The sequence below is a fragment of the Taeniopygia guttata genome, chromosome 2 (assembly GCF_048771995.1).
Source record: "Taeniopygia guttata chromosome 2, bTaeGut7.mat, whole genome shotgun sequence".
Classification (NCBI taxonomy): Eukaryota; Metazoa; Chordata; class Aves; order Passeriformes; family Estrildidae; genus Taeniopygia; species Taeniopygia guttata.
In genome coordinates, this window is record NC_133026.1 from 10,215,296 (window position 1) to 10,241,086 (window position 25,791).

Here is a 25,791-nt window from a genome sequence, read left to right on the forward strand (position 1 = left end):
CAAGACAGCTATCTTACAAAGCCAGATAAAGATTTGAGCTTATAGTGGGTGGGTTTGGTTCAGCCAGCAAGATGGTAAAAAGTCCTGGAGAAGGCAGAGATGTGCATTCATCAGCCTAGCACAAGTGCTGTGATGGAGAGGACACAACATTCTCTACTCTCCTAAGGGCAGCATTCAATGGATAATTTCATGGTACCAAGCCGAGTACCTGGAACCCACCAGCAATTATGTACTTGTTCACCTACAGGTTTGACCGTTGTACCACTGAAGCAAGAGAATGGCAGAAGATCGTGGCAAGAATAAAAAGCCATGTACACAGAGGATTGTGTTCTCCAGAAGTAGAACTGAGAACAGAATGATCTTTTGTAAAGGAGGATGGGAAGAGTATAATTTAAAAGGAACATGGAGGCAGTGTTGGTCTTCTCACACCTGGAAAGTGTAGTGGACATACCTAGGGGAACATGTAACAGTCAGGACAGAGGGTATTCATGTCGCAGCCTCCAACTGTGGTCAGCTGAGGGATTTCCCAAGTCATGGTTTGTGTGCCTACAACCTGCAAAGGATTTCTTTCCCATTAACCTGCCTGGTATCTCCTTTGATTCATGGCAGTACATTACATTCTTGGTCTGCACGATGCTAATTCTGTGCTTCTTGTTTATGCAGCTTCTTCTCCCCTCTCCAAGTCCCTTTCCAAGGGAAGCAGTGCCTACAAACCGCCTGTTTACACAGAGGTGCAGCACCACCGGTAAATGCACACAGCACACATGCAGACCGATGTATTCCTACGGCAAGTACTTTCTACTCGGAAGGAAGTAACTTTATAATGTATTCTTTCTAACACTGACGCAGTGGTGCGTTTTCTCTCCCCACAACCACGTAAGCAAGCAGGCGTCTTGAACCCTGAGCACGAACCTTTTGGACCGGCAGATGGTTTCCCCAGCCGAGCCCCTGCAGGCGGAGAGGTGCCGCTCCTGCCCCGGAGCCGCGGCCCCTGCCCGCCCCTGCCCGGGCCCTTCCCGGCCGGCCGGGCGGGAGGAAACGCGGCCTCGCACCGCCCCTCGCCCTCGCCCCGGGGAAGGGGGGCTGCAGACGGCTCCGAGCCCGCTTTTTGTTGGAACAAACATTTCCCCGTGCCGATGAGGGAACTCGCCGCGGCCGGGGCTGGGGGAGGGGGGATTTCCTTCCCATTGTCTGCCGGGCTCGGCGCTGCCGGACCCCGCTGCCAGTGAAAGTGAATGGCCGGAGGGACCCGCCGCAGGGCGTGTTAGAGACCCAACTGCGGCGGGAGGCGGGCTGGCCCAGGGCTTCAAAGCTCTGCACTGACGAGCATTAAAAGTCTTCACAATGCACATACAAATAAGTCAAAACGAGACAAAAATGCTTCCTTTTAATCCGTCCTGAAGGCTATATAATGCAAACAGCTACTCGGTGAGCCTAATGAGGATATCAAAACACCCCAAACCCACCCATTTGTAAGATCTATGCCTGTCTTTCTACACTTAATTTACTGCCCCCCAGCTCAGAGAAGGTAACGTGGCTGTGGTTGCAGACACTCCCTATCATGTTTGCTTTAGGATACCTTGTTCTTTCTAAAATCAAATATTTGTATCCTGAAACAAATATTTGGAGGTGGTCCAGACTAGCCTTTATAAATATGTTAAGTACAGGAGATTGTTGGCAAGAGGTAGACTCCAGGTAAAAACCTGTACGGTAGGCAAGCCATAAGGCTTCTGCCCTCCGTGTGCTTTCGTGCTGGTGAAACTGTGGCCTAAGTATTTATTTGACAGTTCTCCATGGGTCCTGTGAGAGATAAAAGGCTAAAACCTCTTTATCCTGAAGATAGCTGAACTTCTGCCTTAAATAAATATTTACATAGGTAAGGAGAAGGCACTGCGGCAGAGCAATAAATCTTTCACTAGAGAAGCTGAGACTGGCTTTGGAGCTTTGTTTTGGAGGTGTGGCAAATCCCCCCCAGCCAACCCAGGTCGTTGGGGACGTCTGGCTTTTTGGGGTGAAGAATTAAAAATGGTTATGTGACTGCTAGCTATGTTTGTCCTCTGATTCTGGATGCAAAAATCAGTGTGCCCTAACCATGTCAGCTTGAGCAGAACTGTTGGCTTGACTGCATGGTAGAAACAGCAGAAACTGTAATGACCCCAAATTCTTCTTTTCCCCCCTGTGTATAAATATAGCTCAGATGCAATTTGAACAGAGAAGGTTTCAAAGAAAGCTAGGACAGGCAGGCCAGTAATATCCCATGGAAACTTGGCATGTATTTCTATCAAACTTTTTTTGAAAATGACATGCCTTAACAAAATCACAGCCAAACATCACAAATACATGCTTAGCATAAAGTAATCTTTTTATAATTATATTGATGGTAAATCCCTTTTTACTTAAAAAATTGCTTGTAAATTTCATTTGCTTTTTTATTAATACAAGCAATATAATGCAGTTAATAAATTATAGTACTATTGGGTATCTGCCCAATGCCTCAAGCACTCTTTGAGAGCAGATTACCAGCACTTTCTTTCATATCTATTTATTTTAGATAATGTAAAACATTCTTTCATATTTAAATGTATAGTAGAAGTAAGACTTTATCACAGCTGTGCAACTAACCATTATTTTCATTTTATTTTTGAAGTGGATGTAATGTCCTGATGCAGCAGTCTCAAAGAAACTGGTTTTAGACACTACTAGAAATCTTATTTACTGGACACGCTGGAGAAACTTCCACTGTTCAGTGTGCAAACTGTTTAATCTTTGACTGACCAGGCACAATGGATGCTTCTTTTTCAACATTAGCACTACTATTTCCTTCTACTATTTCAGTAATATTAATGACTACTCATATGACTAATTTTTTTTGCATGCATAAATGTTTACAGAACTAAGCTTGCAGTATATTTTAATAAAAGTAAAATTCTAGTCAATTAATTGTGAAGTGCTACTTACCCATTTAATAATTCCTGAAGAATTTCAGAAACTTTAGAATATATTTCCATAGACATTGATTAATATTTATCTCACAGTCCATTAAAAAAATATAAAATATACGTTTCCTTGCTACTTACATATATAAATATATATATGTTCCTATAAAGTTATGTATTTTGTATTAATATGTATTTCCTTACCCTGAAGTGCAAGTATGGCTAACAGTTGGGCTCAGTGATCATAAAGGTCTTTTCCAATTTAAATGATTCTGTGCTTCTGTGATCTACAGCTCACGACATATTGACAATTCTGAGAAAGACCGTTGATTCTCTGTGTTTTAGTTTCTGTTGCTCAAGGTGAGTATCTATTTTCAAAAACATTATCTGTCATTTCTTCAAGTTGGACTTCATGATAGGAGGAATTTTCATGTATCAAGGCTGGATAAGCACCGTATTTTCCCTCTGCAACAAGAGAGGGTCCAGACCTAAGAGTATGACAAAATACATACATAATAAATAGTTAAAGATCCGTTTCAAATGTATTATTAAAAAAAATAATAAAAGAAACAAACAGCAACTCCAGCAGAGACCACTAGAGTTCTCCTTCTCCCAAATATCCCTAGCACCATCCTAAACCCTGTTTACCCCAGAAACCTGAACTGTGGACAGACAGAAGAGGAGAGAGAGAGAGAAAATTCAGACACAATAAAACTCTGAGGGGAAAAATATGTGGAAGGAGGAGGCAGCAGCGGCCTGGGGAAGGGATTGAAAAGTTTCCCCTGGCTTAACTTCTCCCCCCCTGCAGCAGCAGAAGCAGCGCCAGCAGCACAAGGTGAGAGAGACTTTTAAGTCTGGGGAGGAGGGGTGTGTGCGGGAGGGGGGGTGAATTTACAGCCCCGTGGATATTTCTGTGTCTGCCTCCCTGGCTTTGGGGTGCGAGAGACGCCGTGTCTCATGCTGGGTGGATTTTTTTTTTTTTTTTTTAATATGATGGAGGATTATAAACATGGCGCCTTAAAAAAACTACAAAATCATGTACACACTGTTCCAAGGAGATGGGGGAGAGGGGACAGGGGAAGGGCTGGGCACCAGGGGAGGGGGCAATCCTTCCCCGCGGGGTGCCGTATGAGGAGGGGGAGCAATTATACTTAATAATAAAATCTGTGGGGCTGCGGGGGGGAGATGGAAGGCGGGATTTTTTTATTATTATTATTATTTCATTTTTCGGAGTGGGCAGGATCATCTGGCAGCCCGCTTGGAAACCGAGGAGGAGAAGGGGACGGCGGCGGAGCGCGTGTGATTATTAACGGCGATTATTTTTGTCCCCACACCTTCCCCGGTCGAATTTCGGCTGGGAGGCGGCGGCGGGTCCCCCGCGCCCCCGTGCCGAGTTGCAGCCAGCCCGGGGGCCGGGGCGGGAGGAGGTGGGGTGGGGAGAGGGGCGCTCCGGAGAGAATCGCCGCTTCCAGCGCTCCGCGCGGGCCTGCAGGGCGCGGGGGAGCCGGGGCCTCGCGTGAGAGGCGAGGCCGGGCAGGGTGTGGTGCAGCCCGGCCTCAGCCCCGTCACTCCCCGGCCCCGCTCTCTCTCCCGCACGCGGGGCCACCGCTTTGCTCCCCACTGTCCCCCGCTCTCCTTTCGCTCACACACCCCCGCGGCCGCCGCATTTCCTCGCTGGGGAGGGGGATGCCTCCTTGGAGGACGGGTCTTGGCCCGAGTAATGGCAGCTGCTCGACAGCGCCGAGGCTCCACAGGAGAGAGAGACGGCGGGGCCCCCGCAGGCCGGGCGAGGGGCCATGGCTGCCGTGCCCGCGGGGGGCAGGGGAGGGGACGGCGAGAGGGCGAACTCAGAGCCGCAGCCCTCCTCCGCCGGCGGCTGCGGGCGGTGCCACTCCCGCGGCCGGGACGGCCTCGCCGTCCAGCGGGGCAGTGGGGCATGGCATCGCCTTGGCCCCCGGCACAGCCCCGGGGGCTTCCTCGCCTCTCCCGAGTGCTCTGCGGCAGGGCCTGGGGGGTAAAGGGGCGATTTCTCCGCTCTCCCCCCACCCGGTTCCCCGCGGCCTCCGGGGCAGCGCCGGGAAGGGCCCTCCCGGGGCTGTGCCGGACTCGGCGGGTCGGGCAGTGCGAACTGGCGGCGGGCTCGCTTTTGTTTGCTTCTGGGCATCTTTGTATGTGTGCACCCCCGAAGCCGTGTCTGCAGATAACTGCCCTTGGTGCACTCTGTGGGTGTTCGCCTTTACCCCCTCCCTCCGGGCTGCTCAGAGGCCTGGCTCCTTTTTTTTCGGGGAAAGGATGGAAGTGTAGGTGTGGGAGTGCCCGTGGTAAGGATCATGGGGAGCTTCCGTGCGCTTTCCTGACCTTCCGTGTGTTCCAGACAACAGCCCCCCTATAAAATGCTGATGTTAAGGATTTGGGAAACTTCGTGGGTCTTTTGGGGCTTATCCGGAAACCAGCAGGCTTTGGGAATTTGCTTTTGGTCTTCTGTGAACTTTACAGAGGCTAGAGATGGGGTGGTTTGAGAAGAGATAAAGGAGTGCAAAAACTTTAATTTGATGCTGTTTGGTTTTATAATTTAACCTGGAATCATCTGGCATGGTCTCTGTATTGTTGAAATAATTCTGTTCATTGTAGTTTTAAGAAGATCTTGTTGCAGTAGAAAAGAAAAAGAGTGGAAATACTTTCTTGTCCTACTTAATGCTGATATTTTTTCTTTTCTCGTGCTTTTGTAGGAAATAGTTTAATTCTTTAGGGGTGAATGCTGAGGCAGGTGTGAAGAGGGGGAAAATGGGAGGGGAAATGCCAGTTTGTGGTTCAGGTTGCACCCCTTTGGGTTTTTCAAGTTCCTCATCCTTCAGTATGAAGGACCTGGCATCTCTCCTTTTATTTTTTTTTTTTTTTAATTATCAACCACTCTTGAGTGTGCTACAGAAAGTCTTTAGGGAAGTCGACTGTTTGCTGACTAATGTTTTGTATAAAAGTGGAAGTGCCCACAAAATAATTTCCACTTTTATGGGATTTATGGCATTAATTAATTCCCACTATGGATTTATGGCCTTAAAATGCCAGCTTTTCCATGCCTAAACAAACCCTCTCTGCTTTGACCAGATAGTTGCATGGGGAAGGGAGGGAAGGGAATACTTCATGGGGTAAGTGTTTCAACAGAGAGCACTTTCTCTTGCTGATGGTGTTTGGCTTTAGTGAGTGAGGAAAAAAGTGACTGTGTTGATGGCTCTGTTGATTGTGCTATAGGTCTCTGCAACTAATACTCAGTATCAGGTTCAGTAGCAAAGGTGTGACTGAGAAAAATTACTCTTCCTCTCCACCTCATAAACTGGATAATGTGACAGAAATTGTCTTGTGTTGAAGTCAACTTTGTCAGGGGAGTTGTGAGTCTGTGAATGTTGGCAGGGGGATCTTAAAACTTTGGTGATGTGATAGAAGATACTCTTCAACAATTTGAAGGTTTGCAGCAAAAATTTAATGGGTAATTCATCTCTGAAGTTCTTGTTTGCTTTGTTTTTTAAATCTAAGCAAACACTTGGCAGCTATTAAATATAAATGTAAAAAACCAAATTGAGTTTGTTCACTAGAAACCAAAATAGTTCTTAATAGTTTCATGTAGTCCTTCTGTAGTATGAGGCAGAGCAATTTTTCATAACTTTTCAGGAAAAAAATGAGCACTATTGGAGTGACAAGAATTACATTAGTGGAATTGCTGTGCACACAAGGTAGTAGTGTAGAAGTTTGTGTGTTATGTGTCCTTACTGTTTGCAGGCCGTAGGAATTCTGTGGGCGTCTGCTGTTCAAGTGTCCTGGGATTCCCCTGCCTTGGAGCAGAGAGGAGAAGGGACTGTTCAGCATGACCTGAGGCTTCTGCAGCAGAAGAGCCTGGGTTGTGTTTTTGGCCTAAGGTCATCTCAAAAGCAAGTGAGATGGTGAAAGGCTGTGAAGTGTGCTTGGTATTTCTGCCTGCACGTAAATAGAACATACTGGGTGCTGTTAGTGATGTGGTCTCCCTGAGCAGATGGACCATGAATCTGGCCTCAAACTCACCTTGAAGTGGCTCAGGCTCCATCTAGACAGTTGTGCATTTCTACCAGTGCACCACAGCTTGGGGACCACCTAACTGTGCTGTCTGCAGTCACTGGGTTAGAATAAAATACCTCAAAAGGAAATAGATAAAAGATAACATTGAAAATGTGTTCTCAAATTTAGGCATTTAAACATCTCCGTAGATGCCTGCATTATCTAGTTAGCTAGCAAATGTTTCATTTCACACAGTTTGAGACTGAGGGGGAATTTTAGAATTAGGAGAAATGTTTTGAAATTGAGTACCCAATTTCAGTCAGCTAAAGTTCACAAATTTTGCACATACCTGTAACTAATTTTCGTAGTAACTGCCTTCCACATTCTTTAAGAACATTTATCTCTGGAAGTGTGTGAAGATTTCAGACAGTGTGAATCAGTCCTGGCTAAAAGGTCTGAAAAAGGGGCAAGGTTATGATGAAGATGTCTTCAGGAATTTTTTTATTTGCTTCTTAAATGACTTTTTAGCTAGATCAGATTCGCCTAAATGTCAGTAAAAGATGTCTTTTACCCGTAATGCAGGTTGTCACAAATGCTAACTGGAACTATAAAGAAAATTAATCTGTGCAAGGTATATGTGCCTGACTCCAGTGATTAACTTGGTTTGTAAAATGTGGAATTGTTTAAAATTACCGACGAAATGCACACAAGATTGTACTTTCCTGAAGGAAGCAGAGTTTGGAGATTTTTTTCAAAAGCTAGGTCAGAATTGTTGGAGCAATTCTTTTTCTCATATTTATCCAGCAAATATATAAATTGGATAAAATCCTGACCACTGATTTTATTAATTGCAGTGGTTTTCCTTCCATATAATAGGACTTTGTTTAGCCATCCTTCTTGCGCTGATTGTTTAGGAGGTAATGTAGGATCATGTTCTTTATCTGCAGAGGGTTTTGTGCCTTAGCTTTTGTTGGGTTTGTTCAGTCTCAGGATGTGGTGAATGCTCCCACATTATGTGTGTAGTACCTGGAGCATGGTGCCCTTGGTAGCTGGGCAGTGCAGCAGCATATGTCATCTTTTATATAGCTCATACATTTTAGGCTGTCAGTGTTGCTTGTGCTAAACATTGCGAACAAAGATTATTCTTGTCAGGTTCTGGATCATTTTTCATCAGTTGAATGTAAATTTAGCTCATAATTGGGTTATTGTTCTAAGGTTTAATCTTCCAGTCGCGAGAGTACAGCCTGCAAAGTAGGTAGTTTATAAGGTGACGTAATGACTCAATTTTTCAGAAATGTCTTTATTTGTTATTACTGAGAGCATATGAAATACAAAACAAATGTGGAAACCTCCACAAACTCCTTCATTTCTGGGTATAGAGGAGGTAACCAGTGGACACCAGGGTGGCTGTGTACAGTACAATAAGCACTGTGGCCTCAAACCTGCACAGGTGAACTGTGGCACATGGGGTTGTCTGGTTTCCAAGGCCTCTCCACATGCAGCTCCCAGGAGCACCATGGCTGGATTGAGCCCATTTTTTTCACCATATTTTTAGTTTTCGTATTTAAACATAATTTTATCATGTCTTTAAACCAATCTCTGCCATCAAGTAAATTGAACTTGTCTTTTGATTTATTTTTATCATGCTGTGAATATCTGATTATATGGGGGTATAAAAGGGGGAGGGGGTAAACCTAGCATTTTAGTAAGATTTCATTCATATTTATTTCTTCTCTTTTTTTTTTGTCCCTGAAATGACCAGGATCTTTTAGTCCTGTGGGCAGGATACAGCAGGCACAGTGGTGATACATACTGACATGTCCATGAACCCAAGTTAAAGCTCATGGTGTCTAATTTTAGCCAGCTTTGGTAATATCCCATCAGAGCCTGATCCTGTAGCTGTACCATGTAGATAAATCCAAAGTGTAGCTATTGAGAGATTCATCTACAAAAAGACTGGTTTTGATTTTCTTCCATCTTTCATTTTATACTTCACTAAAATGCAAAAGGTGTCTGTTATGAAAATACAGAGAAATGTAGTTTGAGTTTAAAGTATGTTGTTGATAAAAAGTAGTATTTGTAATATCAAAATTAGAAATGTATTGAAAATATAAGTAAAATATGGTTTATTAGTGTACTTACTACAATTAGGGTATCTTTGCATGTACCTTTACACTTAGTTTTAAATTCCAGGATTAAACAATTGCAGAATAAAACATTGTGAATTCTTGATTATAAATCTTCATATAACTCTCAGTTATACTATAATATAAAACTAATTTTTAATAAATAATTTTAACACCAGACACATTGAAATTTAAAGTACTAAAATCCACTTACTCATTAAAAAATTAATTAAAAAACATGCCAACAAAAATAGCAGTAATATCCCATTCACCGTTTTTGTGGAAGTTGTATTTTTTGCATGCACAGAACTGGGCTCATTGTCTTAATTAATTTTTTATCTATAATAGGATACTATTGATTTAATGCAGCTGACTTAACAATGTTTTGGTTACAGTGTATAGGACTCTGCTAGTAGGTGTAGTGTTTCGGCAAGTGGGTATTTGTGCTTTGATCCCATGCACTTAGGGCATGGCATTGTTATCTGGTCTTTTAAAGAGAGCTGGATGGGAGTTACGTGCTGTGACTCATGGGACATGGCACTTAGTTCACTAATTTTAGCAGAGTGATTCTTGTCTGTCAACCTTAGGTTTTATTTGAACCTTCTGGAAAAGTGATGAAGTGAAACAAAATGGAGTTGAGATAAAATGATTAGCAGAATCCCAAAGTAGCTAGAAATAGTACGCAGTGAAAAAGAAATTAAAAGTATGTAAGATATGTTTATTGCTCAACAAATCTTTAAGATCTGAGAGACTGATCAGAGAGCTTTATCTTTCTTAGCACGCTATCATTTTCTGTTAAGTCTCACACAACATTTATGCATTCAGTAAGAGAGCATCTCACTCTACAGATACCTGCTTGCAATTACAGATGCTTCTCAAGCCAGAAACCAAGCACCAGCCAAATTTGCACTGGCTGCTTGTGCCTTATTACTATTTTCTTGGTGTCATTGTTAATAAAAGAAAACTTCCAAAGAGGACAGAGTGTGTGCCTTGCATAACACTGCAGTGTGTGCATTCACATGCACAAATTAGAGTAGAAATTCTGCCTCAGAATGGAGCAGGGTTTCTCCAGCTTTCCTTCTGGTCGGTTGTTAATTTTGTGATCAGTGTCTTATGAGCTGTCATTGACTTCAGAGACAAGCTTGAACCCAGAGTTTATGCATAATCTCCTTCCCCCAAGCAATTACTAGGATCCAGGTTCAAAATTGTACAAAATCAAAACAAAAGAATTGCTATTTCATAAAAAGTAATCACAGGCCACACAGTCACTGATTGTTCACTGATGAAAATTGATATTCACTGCAGAAAATTCATTGTTACCCGTAGATTAATATTAATATAATGATGGAGACCTTGATCATATAAGCACTTGTTTCCCAAAGGCATGAAAATGCATAGGCCTTGGAGTGTACTGATGAATAAGTTTAGATCCACAAAAATTAAAACCTTACGTATGGCTCTAATATTCAAGGAAGAACACAGTCAAAATTAGTTGTGCTGATATAATTTTATATAATGCTGTATTTTTGATTCTTCTATGGAGTTTCATAGCAGTGTTAAATGGGCTTTTTTATGCCTTTTCAATATCAATAGCATGATTTAGATTTTTTTTTTAACATGTTAAATTTTACATTAATTTTACATTAATGTTTGTTTCCATTGAAGTTAAGGCACTTTTCCTACATGTGCATTAGTCTTTGAAGGCCTTTCCAGTGCTTAGAAAAAGAACAGAGAAAACGTGGATAATATCTTTCTGTTAGTGATTTCTGCCATTTTCTGTATATCTTAAATCCTATGTGTTGTGGAAAACCTTAATTATAGATTAAAAAAACAGTGAAAGAAGAAATTTCTACTGGAAAACCCAATACCATTATGAGAAGAAAGGTTTATTCTTACATCAGGAAAGGTAGAAAACAGGTATGTCAGGGATCTGTGTATTTAAACATCATTTCAAAATTATGGAAATTGTGAATGTGCAAGCAGGTTAAGTAATTAATTTTTTTTAATCATAGAACATAAATTAAAAACCTGAATTCTGAAATTTATCTTGATTTATCCTGTTTTTATCATTTACCTGCAAACAGTAGGCAAATCTTGACAATCCATTTTGTTCCACGCAACTAATTGTTTAGAATGGGTGATGTTCTCCTCACCTTGTGCTTCTATTCCTTCTTTGTTAAACATTCAAAATGGCAGGAAACTTTCTTTTTCATTAAAAGCAAGGAATTGTTATTATTCGTTTTCCCAGGAACCAGACTGACACCATTTTTAGCTTCACATAAGTATATTTGAGAATTTAGGACATTCTTAAGAACTGCCTGCGTGGACTTATCTTGCGAAGCTTCAGTGTCATTACATGCAAGCTGACATTTGAATACAATATGGCACACTGAATAATTTGGCATTGGCTCTAATATTAAAAAAAAAAAAAACAAAAAGAAAATTTAAATTTTTTTCCCAAACAAAAATAGCTTTCTTAAAACCTCTTGGTGATAGTAAAATATGAGGAACAGTGAGAAGGGATGTACATTTTGCTAACAGATAACTCAGAGTGTCTTACCTCTTAGCAGTCTGACTAGAATGGAATATCAGGCTGTTTGAAAGCTGCCATATTAAAATATTGTTTGGTAGGGTGGTTGTTTTTTTTATGTGTTAAAAGAAAATGTTTTGTTTCACTGACATAACTTTTTGCAGGAGAGTGCTGATGCATACCTGGGAGTGTTTCAGACTGACAGTGTTGGAAAGTGAGAAACATGGACACTCCCACTCTCTAATTGCATCTTTCAGTTTTTTAGCTTTGTGTTCATCTTCTGCTTACACTGACCTGAAATAAAGTGACTTACAGGAAATATTTGTTGTAAAGAAAGAGACTCTTCCTTTTCCTGCACACTTTTCTACTCTGCTGGCTCCCAGAAGGCTTCTTTGTAAATCTCCTAATTGGAAGCATACTCCTCACTTCTCTCTGGTTCCAGACATGAAATTTCCTCTTGTTATTGAACTTGCACCTTTGAGGAAATACAGATTAAGAGTCAATCATCTCCAGGAGCCAGTTTTATTGGGTTTGGGGGTTTTTTTTCTATTCATGCTTGTGGGAATGCTGATATTCTTTTTCTCAATAGTTTTAAAAAGTAGCATAAAAATAACCCATTTTTCAGTCAATCAAGTATTAGCCTAAGTTGTAACACTAATTCCTGAAAACATGGAGCTTTCAATGAAATGGAAGGATTTTTGTTCGTCACACAGGCACAGGAAATACCAATAAATATCAGCTAAAGCTGTGTGGTGGCGCAGATTCTTTGAGTGCAGGTGCACCAAGGAGTGAGGAGCTGAACATGGTTTGCTCTGCCAAGTTAGTGGATAAGCAGTTGCAGTATTTCCTGGGCCAGTGAGAAGAAATGGTATCCAAATTTCTACTTGGCTCTTCTTCCAGGAGAACTGCCTTTCTTGATCAAACTAATGTGTCATGTAATCCAGGGTCTTGCTTCAAGCCATCAGATGTCTCCTAAAAAACGTCAAAAATGAGGCAATTTTCTGGGGTAGAAAGCTACAGAATACTTGCTTTCCATATTATTCCAAACAATAGTAATTTAGATTATGGCCCCTGTTTTTACACATGGAGAAGTTTTTTTTGTTCCATTTTTTGAGTGTTTTAATTTCTCTTTCCTGTAATAACTGCAGATTTTAGCTGTAATGTTGAAACCTACTGCTTTTTAGGTCAAGCCTGTTCTGTCCTTTCCACATGCCTTGCAGCCTCTCACTGCAGTGCTCTTTCTCATTGCGCATTTTCCAAGAGCTTCTTCCAAGGTTGCAGGAAAGAGCCATGTTACACCTGCTTCTCTGAGGGATTTGATGGAGATAAGAGACCTGGAGGAGTGGGTTAGTGAAAGGCTGTATTGGCTGCCTGCTTATTACCAGTAAGAGCTGGGAAATGCACATATGAAAGTGAGAAAGGAAGAGTTTGTTGTGAGATGCACATTAAGTGGAAGTTGAGGTGCACCCTTGTCACAGGAGACAGGACCACTGACTTTGCTAATGTCATTTGGTGCAGCTCTGTTGACTTTAGTGGAGCAATATTAGTTTACACCTGCAGAAAATTTTTTCCTGGATCTCTGGGAATGAGAATATAAAATGAAATGTTTATGGGTGAGTGACAGAGAGAGTGCATGTGAGAGAGAGCATGCACGCACACACTTTCAGGCCTGATTGATTGTATGAAAAAAACCCTGGAGTTGAAAGAACATTATTTTAAATTAACATTCATTATCTTCACGCGTGAGATAACAGTTCACTTTGGACCAGATCCTAACACCATTATGTTTCCTGAGCAGAGACTGCTTTTTTTCTTGAGTGAGGTTATTCAGTATGAGAATGGCAAAATGTAGTCAGATCTTAGACAATTAAAATCTATGGATTAGTCACTATATATTAGAAAAAAGCTGAGTTATTTCTGTCAGAAAAACATGGTTTTTTTTTATTTTTAAAAGAAATGGTTAAATTTTCTTTGAAATGTGAAATAAAAAGTAAGGTACATTTTTTTTTTTTTTTCTTTTAGGTCTCATCTTATGCCTGGAAAAGCTTGCAGCCATTTTAATTCATGCTGCATTCATTGATCTTGCAGTTAAATCATTTAATCACTGTGCAGCTAGGTCATCTACCTATTGGACACTGTTAAAGTGTTCAGTAATACTCTTTGGGTTATTGCCTTCTATATGTCACTTTTGAAAAAAAAAAGAAAAAACAAAAACAAACTATGAACAACCCAGTTAACTGATGAATATTATAAAGTAAAACACAATGTTAATTCATGGTCTTACCAGTCAACTCTTTTTTGTTTTGTACATAAATAGAAAAAAGCACGTGATAGCAAACAAAGGAAAAAATCTGATTTTGATATTCTTTGGCAGTTCTTTTAAATACAGAGTTTTGTAACATTAAGTCATCTAATTAGACAGCAGCTTGTATGAAATATTTTCATAACAGGCATAGTTTGTGAGCTATGAAAATGAAAGCCACATTTTTAAATTATAACCCCAAATAGCTTTCTGAATTTAAATAATTCTCTGAAAATTGATTATTCTGTAAGTATAATCATGTGAAAGAAAGTGGGAGAAATTTCTGTTTTATGTCAACATCAACTAGAGAACTTAACACCTTAGACTTAAATGCTGCAGCTATAGAAACCCAATAGTCTAAATACATAAAAAGGGAAATAAGTGTAGCAGCAGCTCATAGGTGGCAGTGAAAAGCAGAGGAAAATGTTGTGTGCCTTTAAGTGTCCTGTATTTTCTGAGAGGAAGCTACTCACAATCAAATAAATCTCCTCTTGGTATGTAATAGGCAAGTATCTTGTCCAGAGAGGGATGGTAAATTCTTTAGCAGTGATGCACTTGGCACCATCAGTTTTTCAAGGGTCACCCATGTGCTTTTCAGTTATTTCCCTGCAGAAATGAAAAGAGAAGTTCGTGCTCTTGTGAGGTACTGTTGTCTGTCTGAGTGCAGGTGGAACAAGAAAGTCATGTTTCATATGAAGATGAGAACTGTATTTCCCTCTTGTTCCATGAAGGCTCAGAATGTGGACATGCCAATTCCATCTGTTTGTGTTTGGATCCCTCGGCCTCTTTCTTTGTGCTTTCCTAATCTACACTGAAAGCTGCACCAAATGAGAAGTTATGATCATGTTAAGTATCTCCCTGTAGCTTCAGCAGAGAGACTCTAAACAGAGGAAAGGGTCAGTTGTTCATCTTATTTGGTGTTAATTAGTGAATTTTTTATTGGTTTCACTCTTTGGCTTCCAAGAGCTCCTCTGCTTTATTATGTTAGTTTATTACAATTTTAGTACAACTTCTTGTTATACTTTCATCTGGGCATTCTGGGATATCAGTCCTTTTTTGAAGTAATGTCATGATATATGTGAACATGAGGAGTTCAACGGTAGAGGAGGGATTTGACTAAGGTTTAACAAGTGCCATCCCACTGCTGAGTGAGACCTCAGTGAGACACTTTTTATAGGGATCTGCTACTTTTCCTCTCTTTTGTTCGTAAGAACATTGAAAGGGCTGCAAACTCGGAGGAATGTGCTGTGTCCTCACTGTGTATTTCTTTACCAGTAAATAGGGAATTCAGTCATGGAAGGCAACTGGGTGAGCTTAAAGAAAGAAAGGTGCTGAAATCAGCAGCATGTCAAAGGAAAATGAGAATTCAGTGACAATAAAAGCAAAGTGTCACTGTTAATGCAACATATTTTCAGGTTTTGAAGAGCTGAAGATGCTTTTTAAAAGCTGGTTTGGGTGGCTGAATTGCAGTTTAGGAACTGTCAAAGGACAGGGTGTTAAAGAAGGCTGAAGTCCTGGCAGGAGAGCGAACAAGCATCCCTTGAGCTCAGCCCCTTCTGGTGGGTGTGGTGACCAGATGATTATCAAACAATACATGAAGCGCAATATTGCAGTGGGTATCGAACCTTTTCACATGTATGTTGCTAAATTTAAGAAACAAAAAGAACTCTTGTCAGCTTGAAATTACAGCCCCGGTTTCCAACATTTCTTCGAGTTCCACTGAATTAATGAAATTAAGTGAGCTGCCAGAGCGGGTGGAGAGCTGTGGCAGGACCCCCAGATCGGGCAGAAGCGCTGATTTACAGTCGCTTTGTCCTGAATTTAAATGATGACCTTCGCTTCCTGCGTCTCAGACTACAGCAGGCTGCAGTGGACATAGCTTTGACAAGGTGTTTGCTAATGAGCCTCTGGCACTTCTGATAGCTATGCTAGATAATCAGAAGGTGATAGATGATGGTGTATCGTGTTTGGGAATTTCATTTAAAGTGTATTATTTATGTACTTACAATTTTGACCCATTCAAGCCATTTGTATGATCTGTTGGTGTTTTCCACGAGAGTAGTGATGTTGCCCTGGCTGAATTCCAGTTTGGCTAATTACATTCTGAGTACCTACATTTCTGTAAAATTTCATCTGGATTTTGTTACTGTTGTTTATTTAAATACTAATGCATGTGTACTTGGAAACTTATAAAATAACAGCACTGGATAAATAAGTTAGGAAAATCCCTGCTCCAAATTACATTTGGTATTTGTGCATGAATAAGTATAGTGTGGCATGATACAGTACAGAAAAAATATGAAGTGGCATATTCAGTAATAGCATTCACAGAAGAGGTAGGTTTTCAGAGTTTATGAAATAGCTTAAGTTGCTGAGTAGTGTGCACTGTTAAACATATGATATATTGTGCAGCAGGAATGGATATAATTCACTGGTAGGGAAATAATGCTTGTTTGTATTGCAGTTAAACTGTGTTATCAGGCATGGATTTTACATGTGTGTCAACAAGGGAGTGGGAGCCAATTTATGTGGTGATGTCAAAAGGACTTAGGCAATCACAGATCTGCACATGGCAATCATCTGCTGGCACAGAAATGTTTCTTCTACATACAAAGGCACATTTTATGATTTACCACTCAGTCTCTCAGAATCCTGCTTAAATTACAATAGGAAGCACTTGCTGTTTGTTACTATAGAGTAAGAGGTAGGTGAAAAAGAACACAAGCCACATCCTGTTGTGGAGAGTTATTTTGCAGAAATATGAACTTCAAAGCTGCAAGCTTGCTCTATCAACTGACTGATAATAATAGTCAATATTAACCTGGAATGGATTTCCAGAGGAGATCAAAATAATCCAGTATTAGACCATACTACATAACCATAGCAGTCTAATATTTACAAGAACTGTCACAGTGTTCTTCCAAAAATAACTTGTCTGTTTAGAGATGCTTCATCCACAGTGCATATGTACCTCATTAGACAAAGATATTAGAAGTAGATGGAAAAACAGTTTTCATTTTGAAAATGATTTCAAGAAAAATGCTTTTGACTAGTACTTCTGAGAGAAATCATACCCAACTCAAATAGATTGTTCACAAAAAGAGGTTTGGGGTTTCTTTGGCTTTCTAGAAATGGGAAAAAATATTTTGAAGGTATCTTAGAATTTACATATTAACACTGGTGTTTCTTATTGCTAGTAGTTATTTTTACTTAACTTCATTTCTAGTAAAAACAGTAAATAATGTACTATATACTTATGCAAAAGAAAAAAATAACACAATGAATGGGCTTCTGGAAACTGCTATTCTTTTAATTTTTGTCTGTTCAAAGGCTCGGCCTTGTTTTTGGAAAGAATTTTTCTGTGTAACCCAGCTGAAATAATTTTACCTATTTGTTCTGTATCAAACTCAGTGAAAATGCCATCACAAGCCCTTGTGACAGCAGCCAGCCTGTTGTGTGTAAGTGAAAGGGTTGAAGCCCCATCTGTCAGTGCTCTGAGACAGACAGGTATCTTACCCACTTTAGTGTCTGTCCAGTTGGAGTTTTCTGTCATCTGTGGACTTTTTCCTATGAAAAAAAAATCAGGATTCTTCAGCAAGGAAAGCCATCCAGCACCTACATGTTGCACATTGTGGGAATAAGATCCATGTGGCTTCTTACCTTTTTTGCCTCTTTCTGTATCATTTATTAAAGCTGTTGTGGAATATCTGCTTAAGGGTAAAAGAGTTTGAATTCTCACTTAGCCTCATTAAGGTCTTAGGCTTGGTGTTTACCACTTCTGTTTTCATCAAGGCCACTTCCTCAGAGGCTTTTGCAGGAGATGCATATGTTCTTATGAATAACATTCTTCATTTTCTGTCTCAAATCATGGTAGAATTTTACTTTTTAATCAGCAGGTTTTCTTTAAACTCAAAATTTTATTGCTGGTGTTTTGCCTCTAAAGCAGAATTTGTTATTTTATACTTTTATGTCATGAGTTGTCTACTTCTGTATTCTCACATTTAAATGCTTCAGGCTATTCATTGTGTGTTTTCTGGGGTGTTTAACAGTTCAGCCATTTCCACACAGACTGTCAAAGTCAGTTGGAGACTGTCAGAATTTGCTATCAGACTGCTAAGATGAATCTCCCACTGTCACTATAGAGCACTTCTCCAGAGCACAAAATGTTGTTAAGAAATAGTTGAGGTACTGGAGGTGAAGCTATCTGTAGCTCCATCAGTAGCTTCACCATGTGCTCTTAGAATGGTTTCTGTAAAAGACTCTGACGCTGTCATGCCCTCGGGTGCTTAGTGGCCAGGTGTAGCTGTTGAAGTCACTATGATGAACTGTAATAGTGCCCTCAAAATAGAGAGTTGATTTACCAATAGGCAACTTTTTAAAAATATGTTTCATTCATGTAAACAGTTTCTATTTTGATTACTTTGTTCTCTTTCAGATTTTTTAAAATTTGTCTGAGTTTTCTTTCTGTGGTTGGGAAGAAACCAAAAGTGGCATAGTCATTACTTTATATACTTATTCATAGCAAATATAAAAGACTGGTCTTAAGTGAAAGAACATATATGTAGCCCAGTAGTTTGAATATACATGAAGAATTAATGTCTCCGAGAATTCTGGTTATTGGTAAGCAACCTCTCTTTATTTTAGCTGTAAATTTAAACTTTGAACAGTGAGCGTGCTTAGACTAGTGATGTGCTTATTAGGTTAAAAAAAGAACAAGATTTTAATAGGAAAAAATTATCACAAGACAAAACAGCACATGATCTCATTAACATTTATGGATTGCTAAACTGCAGTTTAAAAGTCACATTTCTGTCTAAAGAATTTTTCGACAATAGTCATAAAAACAACATTTAACAGTGTTATTTTAGTTTGTTTACTTGGGGTTAGATTTTCAGTGATCAGAGTGATTAAAGTTGCAGTTGTCTGCAAAGGCAGCACTAATTAGCTGCAATTGATGTTAGCAGGACTTTGAATAAATGTTGGTTCTGAAAATCTCATCACGTATGGACATCATATCTGTTTTCAGTCATCTTTGAAAATCTGGCCCTTAGGATAGTTTGTATCTTCTCTCATTTCAGTGGTTTTCCCTTAGCAGTTCCCCATTTTGCTCTGCTCAGGAAGGTCCATTGATTTTTAACAGCATTTTGTATCTTAAGAGTTTATACCTGTCAGGAGGGATAGATTGAGAGAACAGACTTGGCCCTGGCTTTCCATGCAATATTTTACTTCTTTGCTCAAAGAACGTAAATAGTTCTTAGGATAGTTCTTTTCATGCATAGATGTTTAAGTGCTGCAGAAAAGGGATTAGTGTAATTAGTTTTGCATTTGGAAATGGTAGTGTAGAGATATGCAGTGACTTGCCTGAAGTTAACTAGCGCAGGAGCCCTGGTGCTGTCTGCTTCCTTCAGCAAATGGATTTTCAGAGTGCTTGATCTATCCACACAAAATAACCAGACAAGAATCTTCCAAATGTAGTGATTTGGTACTTATGCAGTGTGAGTCATGTTCTGGGATGCTGGCAGTGTTTTTTTGTGATATTTCCGTTTCACATTCAGCTTCGGGGGCTCAGCGGGGGCTTTTGGTCTGGTTGCCATATGAAGTTCATCAGGGGTGACAGGGGAAAGCAGCTTATGTTATTTTTGTCTATAGTAGAAATTTGTGATGGGGACTGTTTCTGTTTTGCATAAAGTCACCAAAATAGTGCATTGACTGTAAGCTAGCTGGAGGTGCCCAGTACTATTTACAGCAGAATTGCCTGGACAGTGTTAGTTACTGGGTGTAATTATTTTGATCTCATAGAGAGCAAAGCATAAAAACTGCTTATCAGACTTCCTAAATTGCACACCCTGTTAATTGTGGTGCTGAAGTTGGGTGGGTACCTTCACCAGGCCTTCCAGAATATACATATGTAATATATATATGTATATATATCTTGCAAAGTGCTGTTGGCATAAAAACATTCAAGGCTACAAGATCCCCTCCCAAGATGGATTGAAGAAAAAAACACTAATAACCTTATCCAGCTGCTACTCACTGTGGAGTACTTACCACTCCTCTCGCCTTGCTTTCTCAAAATTGACTGTAGAGGAATGTCTGCTGTAGGTACTGTGAGAACTCTTGGACCAGTTCGTTTGCTTTTCTCTATCCCATCAACTGAAGTGGATTAGAGCAAATATTTCAGGCAGGAGAACAGTCATATGGTCAGTTTTTCTTAAATTAATTCCTGTAACTTGCTCAACGGTGGTTTGTTCCCGATCCCAAAAGCTAGAGACCCTTGCCTCCAAGGATTCAAGTAGCCAACGCTACTTTAGTGGCCCCAAGCTAAGGACAGATTTCTCTTTAAAATTGCTCTTCAGCACAACGAAAAGGCTCAGGATACTTAATGTTTCAAATCAAAAGATTGTCCAGATTCCTTGTAGCAGAGTCAGTTCTTCTAGTTAGAGCTTGATTTTGAGAAAGAACTGGTATTTGTGGGTCTTACAGGTGTTTTAGATGGGAAGACATCTGGTTGAAACATGCAGATCTGTTTGCTAAGTCAATAAAAATACCTAATCTTTATTTCTTTTATTTACAGCCTGCTTATATTAATAAGCTAGGATTTAAATTTGTTGTGAATTAGATGTTGACATCGGTGTTCCAACAGAGAGGCTGAAACAATGCTGTTACTTATGTTACCTTCTCCATCTTTAGCCCTGGAGAATCCCATATGTTTGAGTAGCTTCGTGTCATGCACCAGAAATTCAGTAAATGTGTCTTTGATCAATGCCTGTGGTTCTTATGAACTCTACAAATATGTCTAGAGGGAGGTGATTGTGGAAGAGAGTAAAAATCCACTTAAGCCACAGTATTAGTGTGAGGGTAGCAGCACACAGCCAGTCTGGGTAAGTGTGGATTGGAAGCCAGGCTGTAGGATCTAAACATGAGCATTTCAGATGGGGGAACCTGACATGATGTCTACATCACACATGCTGTGTTGTTGTTGCTTTTAAGTGTTTACTGTGTAGGGCAAATATGGCCAAACTGGTGCACCCTGTGGGGATTGATCACGAAAATTCCTATGTGGATATGAGCCAAAACTCCTGTACCCTGTGCTTTGGATAGCTGAGAGCTCCCAAAATGGAGGCTGAGACTTGTCTTGGTGTAGAGTGCTAGGCTGGTGTTTGCTTCAGTGACTGATTTCTTCCAAATCCAGTGATCTGACTTTATTCAGCAGCATCAGCATGGCCCTTCTGCCAGGTACATGACTGGCAGCCACACGAGAGCTGTACCTGGAATATTGTGAGCCAGGAGCTGTGGCTGCCCACCATGGGCTGGGGAGAGTAACTCATCAGGTTTCTGCCATGATTTACCAGTCTCATTTATGTGCTTGTAACAGATTCTGAATATACTTCTCTATGGCATGGTTTCCTCCCTGTAAAGTAGCAGCATCAGCACTTTGCTGTATTACGAGGCATTTGGAGTATAAATTAGAGGGGGAACAGTTGCTAAGGCATACACTTCCATTTCATTCTGTGAACAGGTCTGCTTCTAAGGCAGAAAGAGATAAAGATAATATGCCAATACTTTTAGCACTAGGAGAATAGACAATCAGAAGTAAGAACAGATGAGATGCAGAGAAAGTGGTATTGATAACAATGAAGGCAAGTGCAAAAGCAAAAGGCAAGCAGATTTAATATGCTAAATTGTTTAATAGCTCAGTAAAAAAGGCTGGAACGTCAAGTTGGTGGTATCCCCACAGTAGCAGGAAATGTAATGATGCTTAGGTTCTAGAAATAGTGAAAAACACTTGATACTATGATATTCTGATTAAAGAAAGTGCTACAATAAAACTAGCAAATTTTGTACTTAGTAACTAAATTAATGTTACTTTGAAATTGAGCAACTGCTTATAACTTGTGAAGGAATGTCACGAGAAGTTGCATCATTTTCCTCAAGAGAAATAGCTTCCTTTAAAATCTTCACCAAGAGACAACTAATCTTGCTAGCAATTCTCGTTCCAGAACTGTACTGCTATTTTTTCATTCAGAGTGCATGTCTCAACTCTGGGAAGAGTGAAATGCATTTCAAATTTACATTTGCCCATTGCCCATTTTTTACTTTTTGCTGTGACATCAGAAGTTCTGTTGTCATCAACAAGCTGAGGCAATCTGGAGCTGCCCTCAGCTTTTGAGAGAACTGAATATTGCTATGGAAATTGTCTGGTTTCAGGCTGCAGTTCAGAGGGTGCTTGTGCTGTTGAACATGTGTCCAATGCTTGGAAACACTCTCTTGGATTTCTTTCTTGGTATAATTAAACAGGAATGTTCACTCATGGAATCTGAGTGTCCACCGTCCAAGAGTGACTGGAGAGTTCATTAATCACCATGGGTATGATGGCATTTTTTCCATTTTACAAAAAAATGAAGACGGTTTATGAAATTTCAAGAAAACAGATTGAAATTTTTTAACTGGTGAAGAAACATTTCTGGTGTCACAGGGAACCTGTAGCACTGCCAAGAAGTGAACTTGGACATACCTGCAGGACAGACCTTCTTAAACAAATTTATCTGCTATACTGTTGAAGCTGGCTGTCAGCAACTGGCTATGCATTGTCATTTCTGCTTAAAAAAGATGGGAGTGGCACATGTGACAGGAGACTTAGTACCAGAATAGTCAGTGCAATCCTTCTGCAGCTCAGCTTTTCTATTTCTTAGACTTTTTAGCTGAGTCTTCTAGAGGGCTTATGAGGTCAGGCAGTCTGTTTTAATTCTTTCTCAAAAAAATAGTTGCACAGATTTTACCCAAGCTTTTCCTTTTCTAAAGAAAAACAAGAGAAACTAGAATGAGAAGAAAACTTTCTTGTCTAGGATCATAAATTATTAAAAATACAGATTTTGTTTTAATTGAAGACATGGAGACAATAGAATTACTTCTCACATTTCCTCATGTAGCTTACTTGAAACAGCAGCTAAAACACTTCCAATAAAAAGAACTGTTGCATTTTTAAATAATAAGATTTGTTTTCCAGTATATACTTCTGTTGCTTATTTTCTTCTAACTGTTAGCTGTGGCCACTCAAAAACATAAGTCAGTTTATTTTTTATTCCTTCCAATTAGCATTTTCATGTTCACTATATGCACTAAATTTTCAAAGCAGTTTTGTGGTGGTTTAAAAGAATATTTGTAATTTATTGATTGGTACTGCTTTTTACAAAATCTTTGGGCTTTTTGAGATGCTGGCAAATGGGGAAAAAAAGGCAATAAGGATCTTCAAGAAAATCAGACAGAGCACAGATGAAGTATCTTGTATCCCTTTCCCACGACTGCAGGAAACAAGATATAAGAAGGAGAGGGGAGGATGTCAAGGAGGTGGCCTATAATCCATGAAAATTTATAGCAAATCAGTTGGACAACTGAGAAGGCTCTTGGTGTGGGAAAATGACTAAAATAAACTGAATTCAGCAGAGAAGTAGTCAGATAATATGGCTAAGGAGAAGAGCAGTGATCAGGTCATGAATGTGGGAGAAATAGAATTTAGGGTACCAAAATTGTATCAGTGTAATTAATTACCTGAAGGAAATAAAGTGTCCCAGTGTTTCCCTTGTTCTTTGTCTTCTTGTTCTTTGAAAATAGGAATTTGCAGAAAAATATATAATTGAGTGGAAGAGGAATCCAGCATTTTTTTAATTATGAGAGGAAAAAAAAAAAAAAGAGGAAGTCTACTACTCCCTCTTGGATGAGATCCAGGGAAGGCAAAGCTGTTGTTTAGGATTCTGAATATCTTCATCCTGTTTTTAATTGAAGTAGATGTACACCTTGTAACATCCCAATATAGTTAGGAAGGCATTTTGTAGTGTGAGATACATTTTAGCTGTTACTGACTACTTTCATTTCAGAATTACAGAAAAATCTATGTGTTTTCTGACTATCTGCCCTATACCAAAGAGATTTTTTATTTCAAGAAAAACAATTGAGTGTCTCAAATTTTTGTGTACTTGTTATTTATCATATAAATGATAAGTCCAATGCAAAATGCATATAATTCTTCATGTCATTATATTATTTCTTGTTTCACCGTCTGCTACCTCCTCTGCTATAAAGTGCAGTCTCTTTGTAATACAGTTTGGATTTTTTTTTCCTCCAAATTGAGCGATTCAAAGATACTACATGAGGGAGAAGCAATTTATGTGATATGGCTGCATTCTTAAGCTGTAACAATGATAAATTAGTAACATTGCTTTAGGAGTTTGCAGTCATTTTGCTTTTGATATGATTTGAAGAACTGTATTGCTTAAACTTGTTTTATTCTTTGCATACTGTAGAAATTTAATAGTATGGTTCTGTACAGATTCTTGACTGAATTATGGCTAGATTTTTTCCTTAGACTAGTTTGCTGGAATATATTAATGTATTGATATCTAATATAATTTATTTCCTTGGCAGTGCTGTACATTTGTATTTGATTTATATTTACAAAGCTAAATTCTTACAATAAATAATAGAAGCAAACTATTTGCATAGCTTTCCTTTTGATCTTTGTTTTCTTATCTGCATAAACATTGCTGCAGGCTGCTGGGCTGGTACCTGTGGTAAATGGATGTTTGACGTTTTGTATTTCTGTTCCATCTTATCTGTCTGTTTATCACCCATGTAGTCCAGTGCCTCTTCCAGAACATGCTTATTCATAAAAGCTATTGGTTGTTGTCAGGATTGAGACTGGAGGGCTGTAGGCAGTAATGAGATGTGAAACTTGGAACTCATATCTTTAAGACATCCATCTACCTGATTTGCTGCTGTGCTGAAAAGATTGTTTATTCATCTTGGTTGTTTTGAAACTAGTTTCTTTTAGTTTATTTTTAGTAGAGAGACTGTAACAGAAGAGAATTGAACAGAAACTCTACTACTCTTAATATCTTATTTAGAATTCATGTCAGAACTTTAGAGCTATGTATTTTTCCCATATGCAGTCTTTCAATATAATTTCTGTAATCCTTGGGATAAAGCTCTGCTGCAGGATTATTTCTGACTCATGATGGTGGAGTAAGGGAGGAGAGATGGAGCTTGGAGATTTGTCTTTGCTATTTACAGGTCTTGGACAGGCCCTTTAACCTTTCAAAGACTCAACTCCCCCACCTTTAGATTGTAGACAGGCTTTTGAAGTTCTTTGGAATATTTTACCAAAAAATCAACTTCTGTAGGATGCTATGAATTGCATTAGAGAAAATTAGTTGCCCAGTCACCTGGTCTTGGTATCTTCTTGGAGGGTTATCTATGAGCTTGGATATTAAATATTTTTCTGGGGCTTGGATAATATTTAGTACCCTGGAGCTCTATAACAAGTCCAGTATTGAGTATATGGGCCAAATACATCCATTTATGGTTTGAGCTGTGGGATTTTGCCATGGAATCAACTTGTGGACATGACCCAGTGGAGGATAATGTTTTCTCCTCCAGAATTAGCCTGAATCATCCCACATACTTTTTCTGTTGCCAGTTTTTACCTCTCTGCAGCTCCTGCTACCATCCCATCACCACCCTGGTTTCTGAGCTCAGTGGTGCCAGCCTATCTCCAGTGAAAGCATTTCCCAGTCCTGCACTTGTGGGGATCTGTCTGAGGAGCTTTCTCCCTCTCAGGCCCTGGCCTTGTGGGGCTTCTTCTTTGCCAGGCATGTGTGAGCAAGGACTTTTCTGCTTGTCTCTGTGCTCCTGTGTGGTGGTGGGGGGCATCTCACGACCATCTCCACTCTCACACTGGTCTGGACATGCCAGCTTCTGTCCTGGGGTCGTTCAAACCCATTGAGAGTGGTTTCCTCTGCTTTCTTACAGTGCCATTGTGAGAACTGTCACCTGCATTTAAAATGTTATGAATGAAGGCCATTTACATTTTTGCCT

At 39.8% G+C, this 25,791-nt stretch overlaps 2 protein-coding genes across 6 annotated transcripts in view; one reads left to right on the forward strand and one right to left on the reverse strand.

The window, feature by feature from the left end:
- Positions 1 to 3,523: 3,523 nt before the first annotated feature.
- ZMYND11 (zinc finger MYND-type containing 11) overlaps positions 3,524 to 25,791 on the forward strand; it is a 104,266-nt gene continuing 81,998 nt past the window's right edge. The window contains exon 1 of one of the 5 annotated variants that reach the window (XM_032746610.3): positions 3,524 to 3,771. The gene's annotated coding sequence lies outside the window, so the exon portion shown is untranslated. Of the gene's footprint in view, positions 3,772 to 4,109; positions 4,236 to 25,791 lie in introns of those variants that run through there. The other 4 variants (XM_032746609.3, XM_032746612.3, XM_072925327.1 and 1 more) reach the window with 4 other exon arrangements.
- On the reverse strand, positions 4,047 to 7,011 carry LOC140682557 (uncharacterized). Its single transcript, XM_072925203.1, has 2 exons — positions 6,990 to 7,011; positions 4,047 to 5,209 (listed from the first exon to the last, which is right to left on the reverse strand). Exons 1-2 carry the CDS (start codon positions 7,009 to 7,011, stop codon positions 4,179 to 4,181), a joined length of 1,053 nt encoding a protein of 350 aa, XP_072781304.1. The 3' UTR covers positions 4,047 to 4,178.

Excerpts from the sequence above, each read along its gene's own strand:
- LOC140682557 (XM_072925203.1), bottom strand. The coding sequence starts at position 7,011 with ATGGAGCCTGAGCCACTTCAAG. Across the intron at positions 5,210-6,989 it reads GGAGCCTGAGCCACTTCAAG|GAGCCAGGCCTCTGAGCAGC; the intron begins GTGAGTTTGAGG and ends CCGAAAAAAAAG.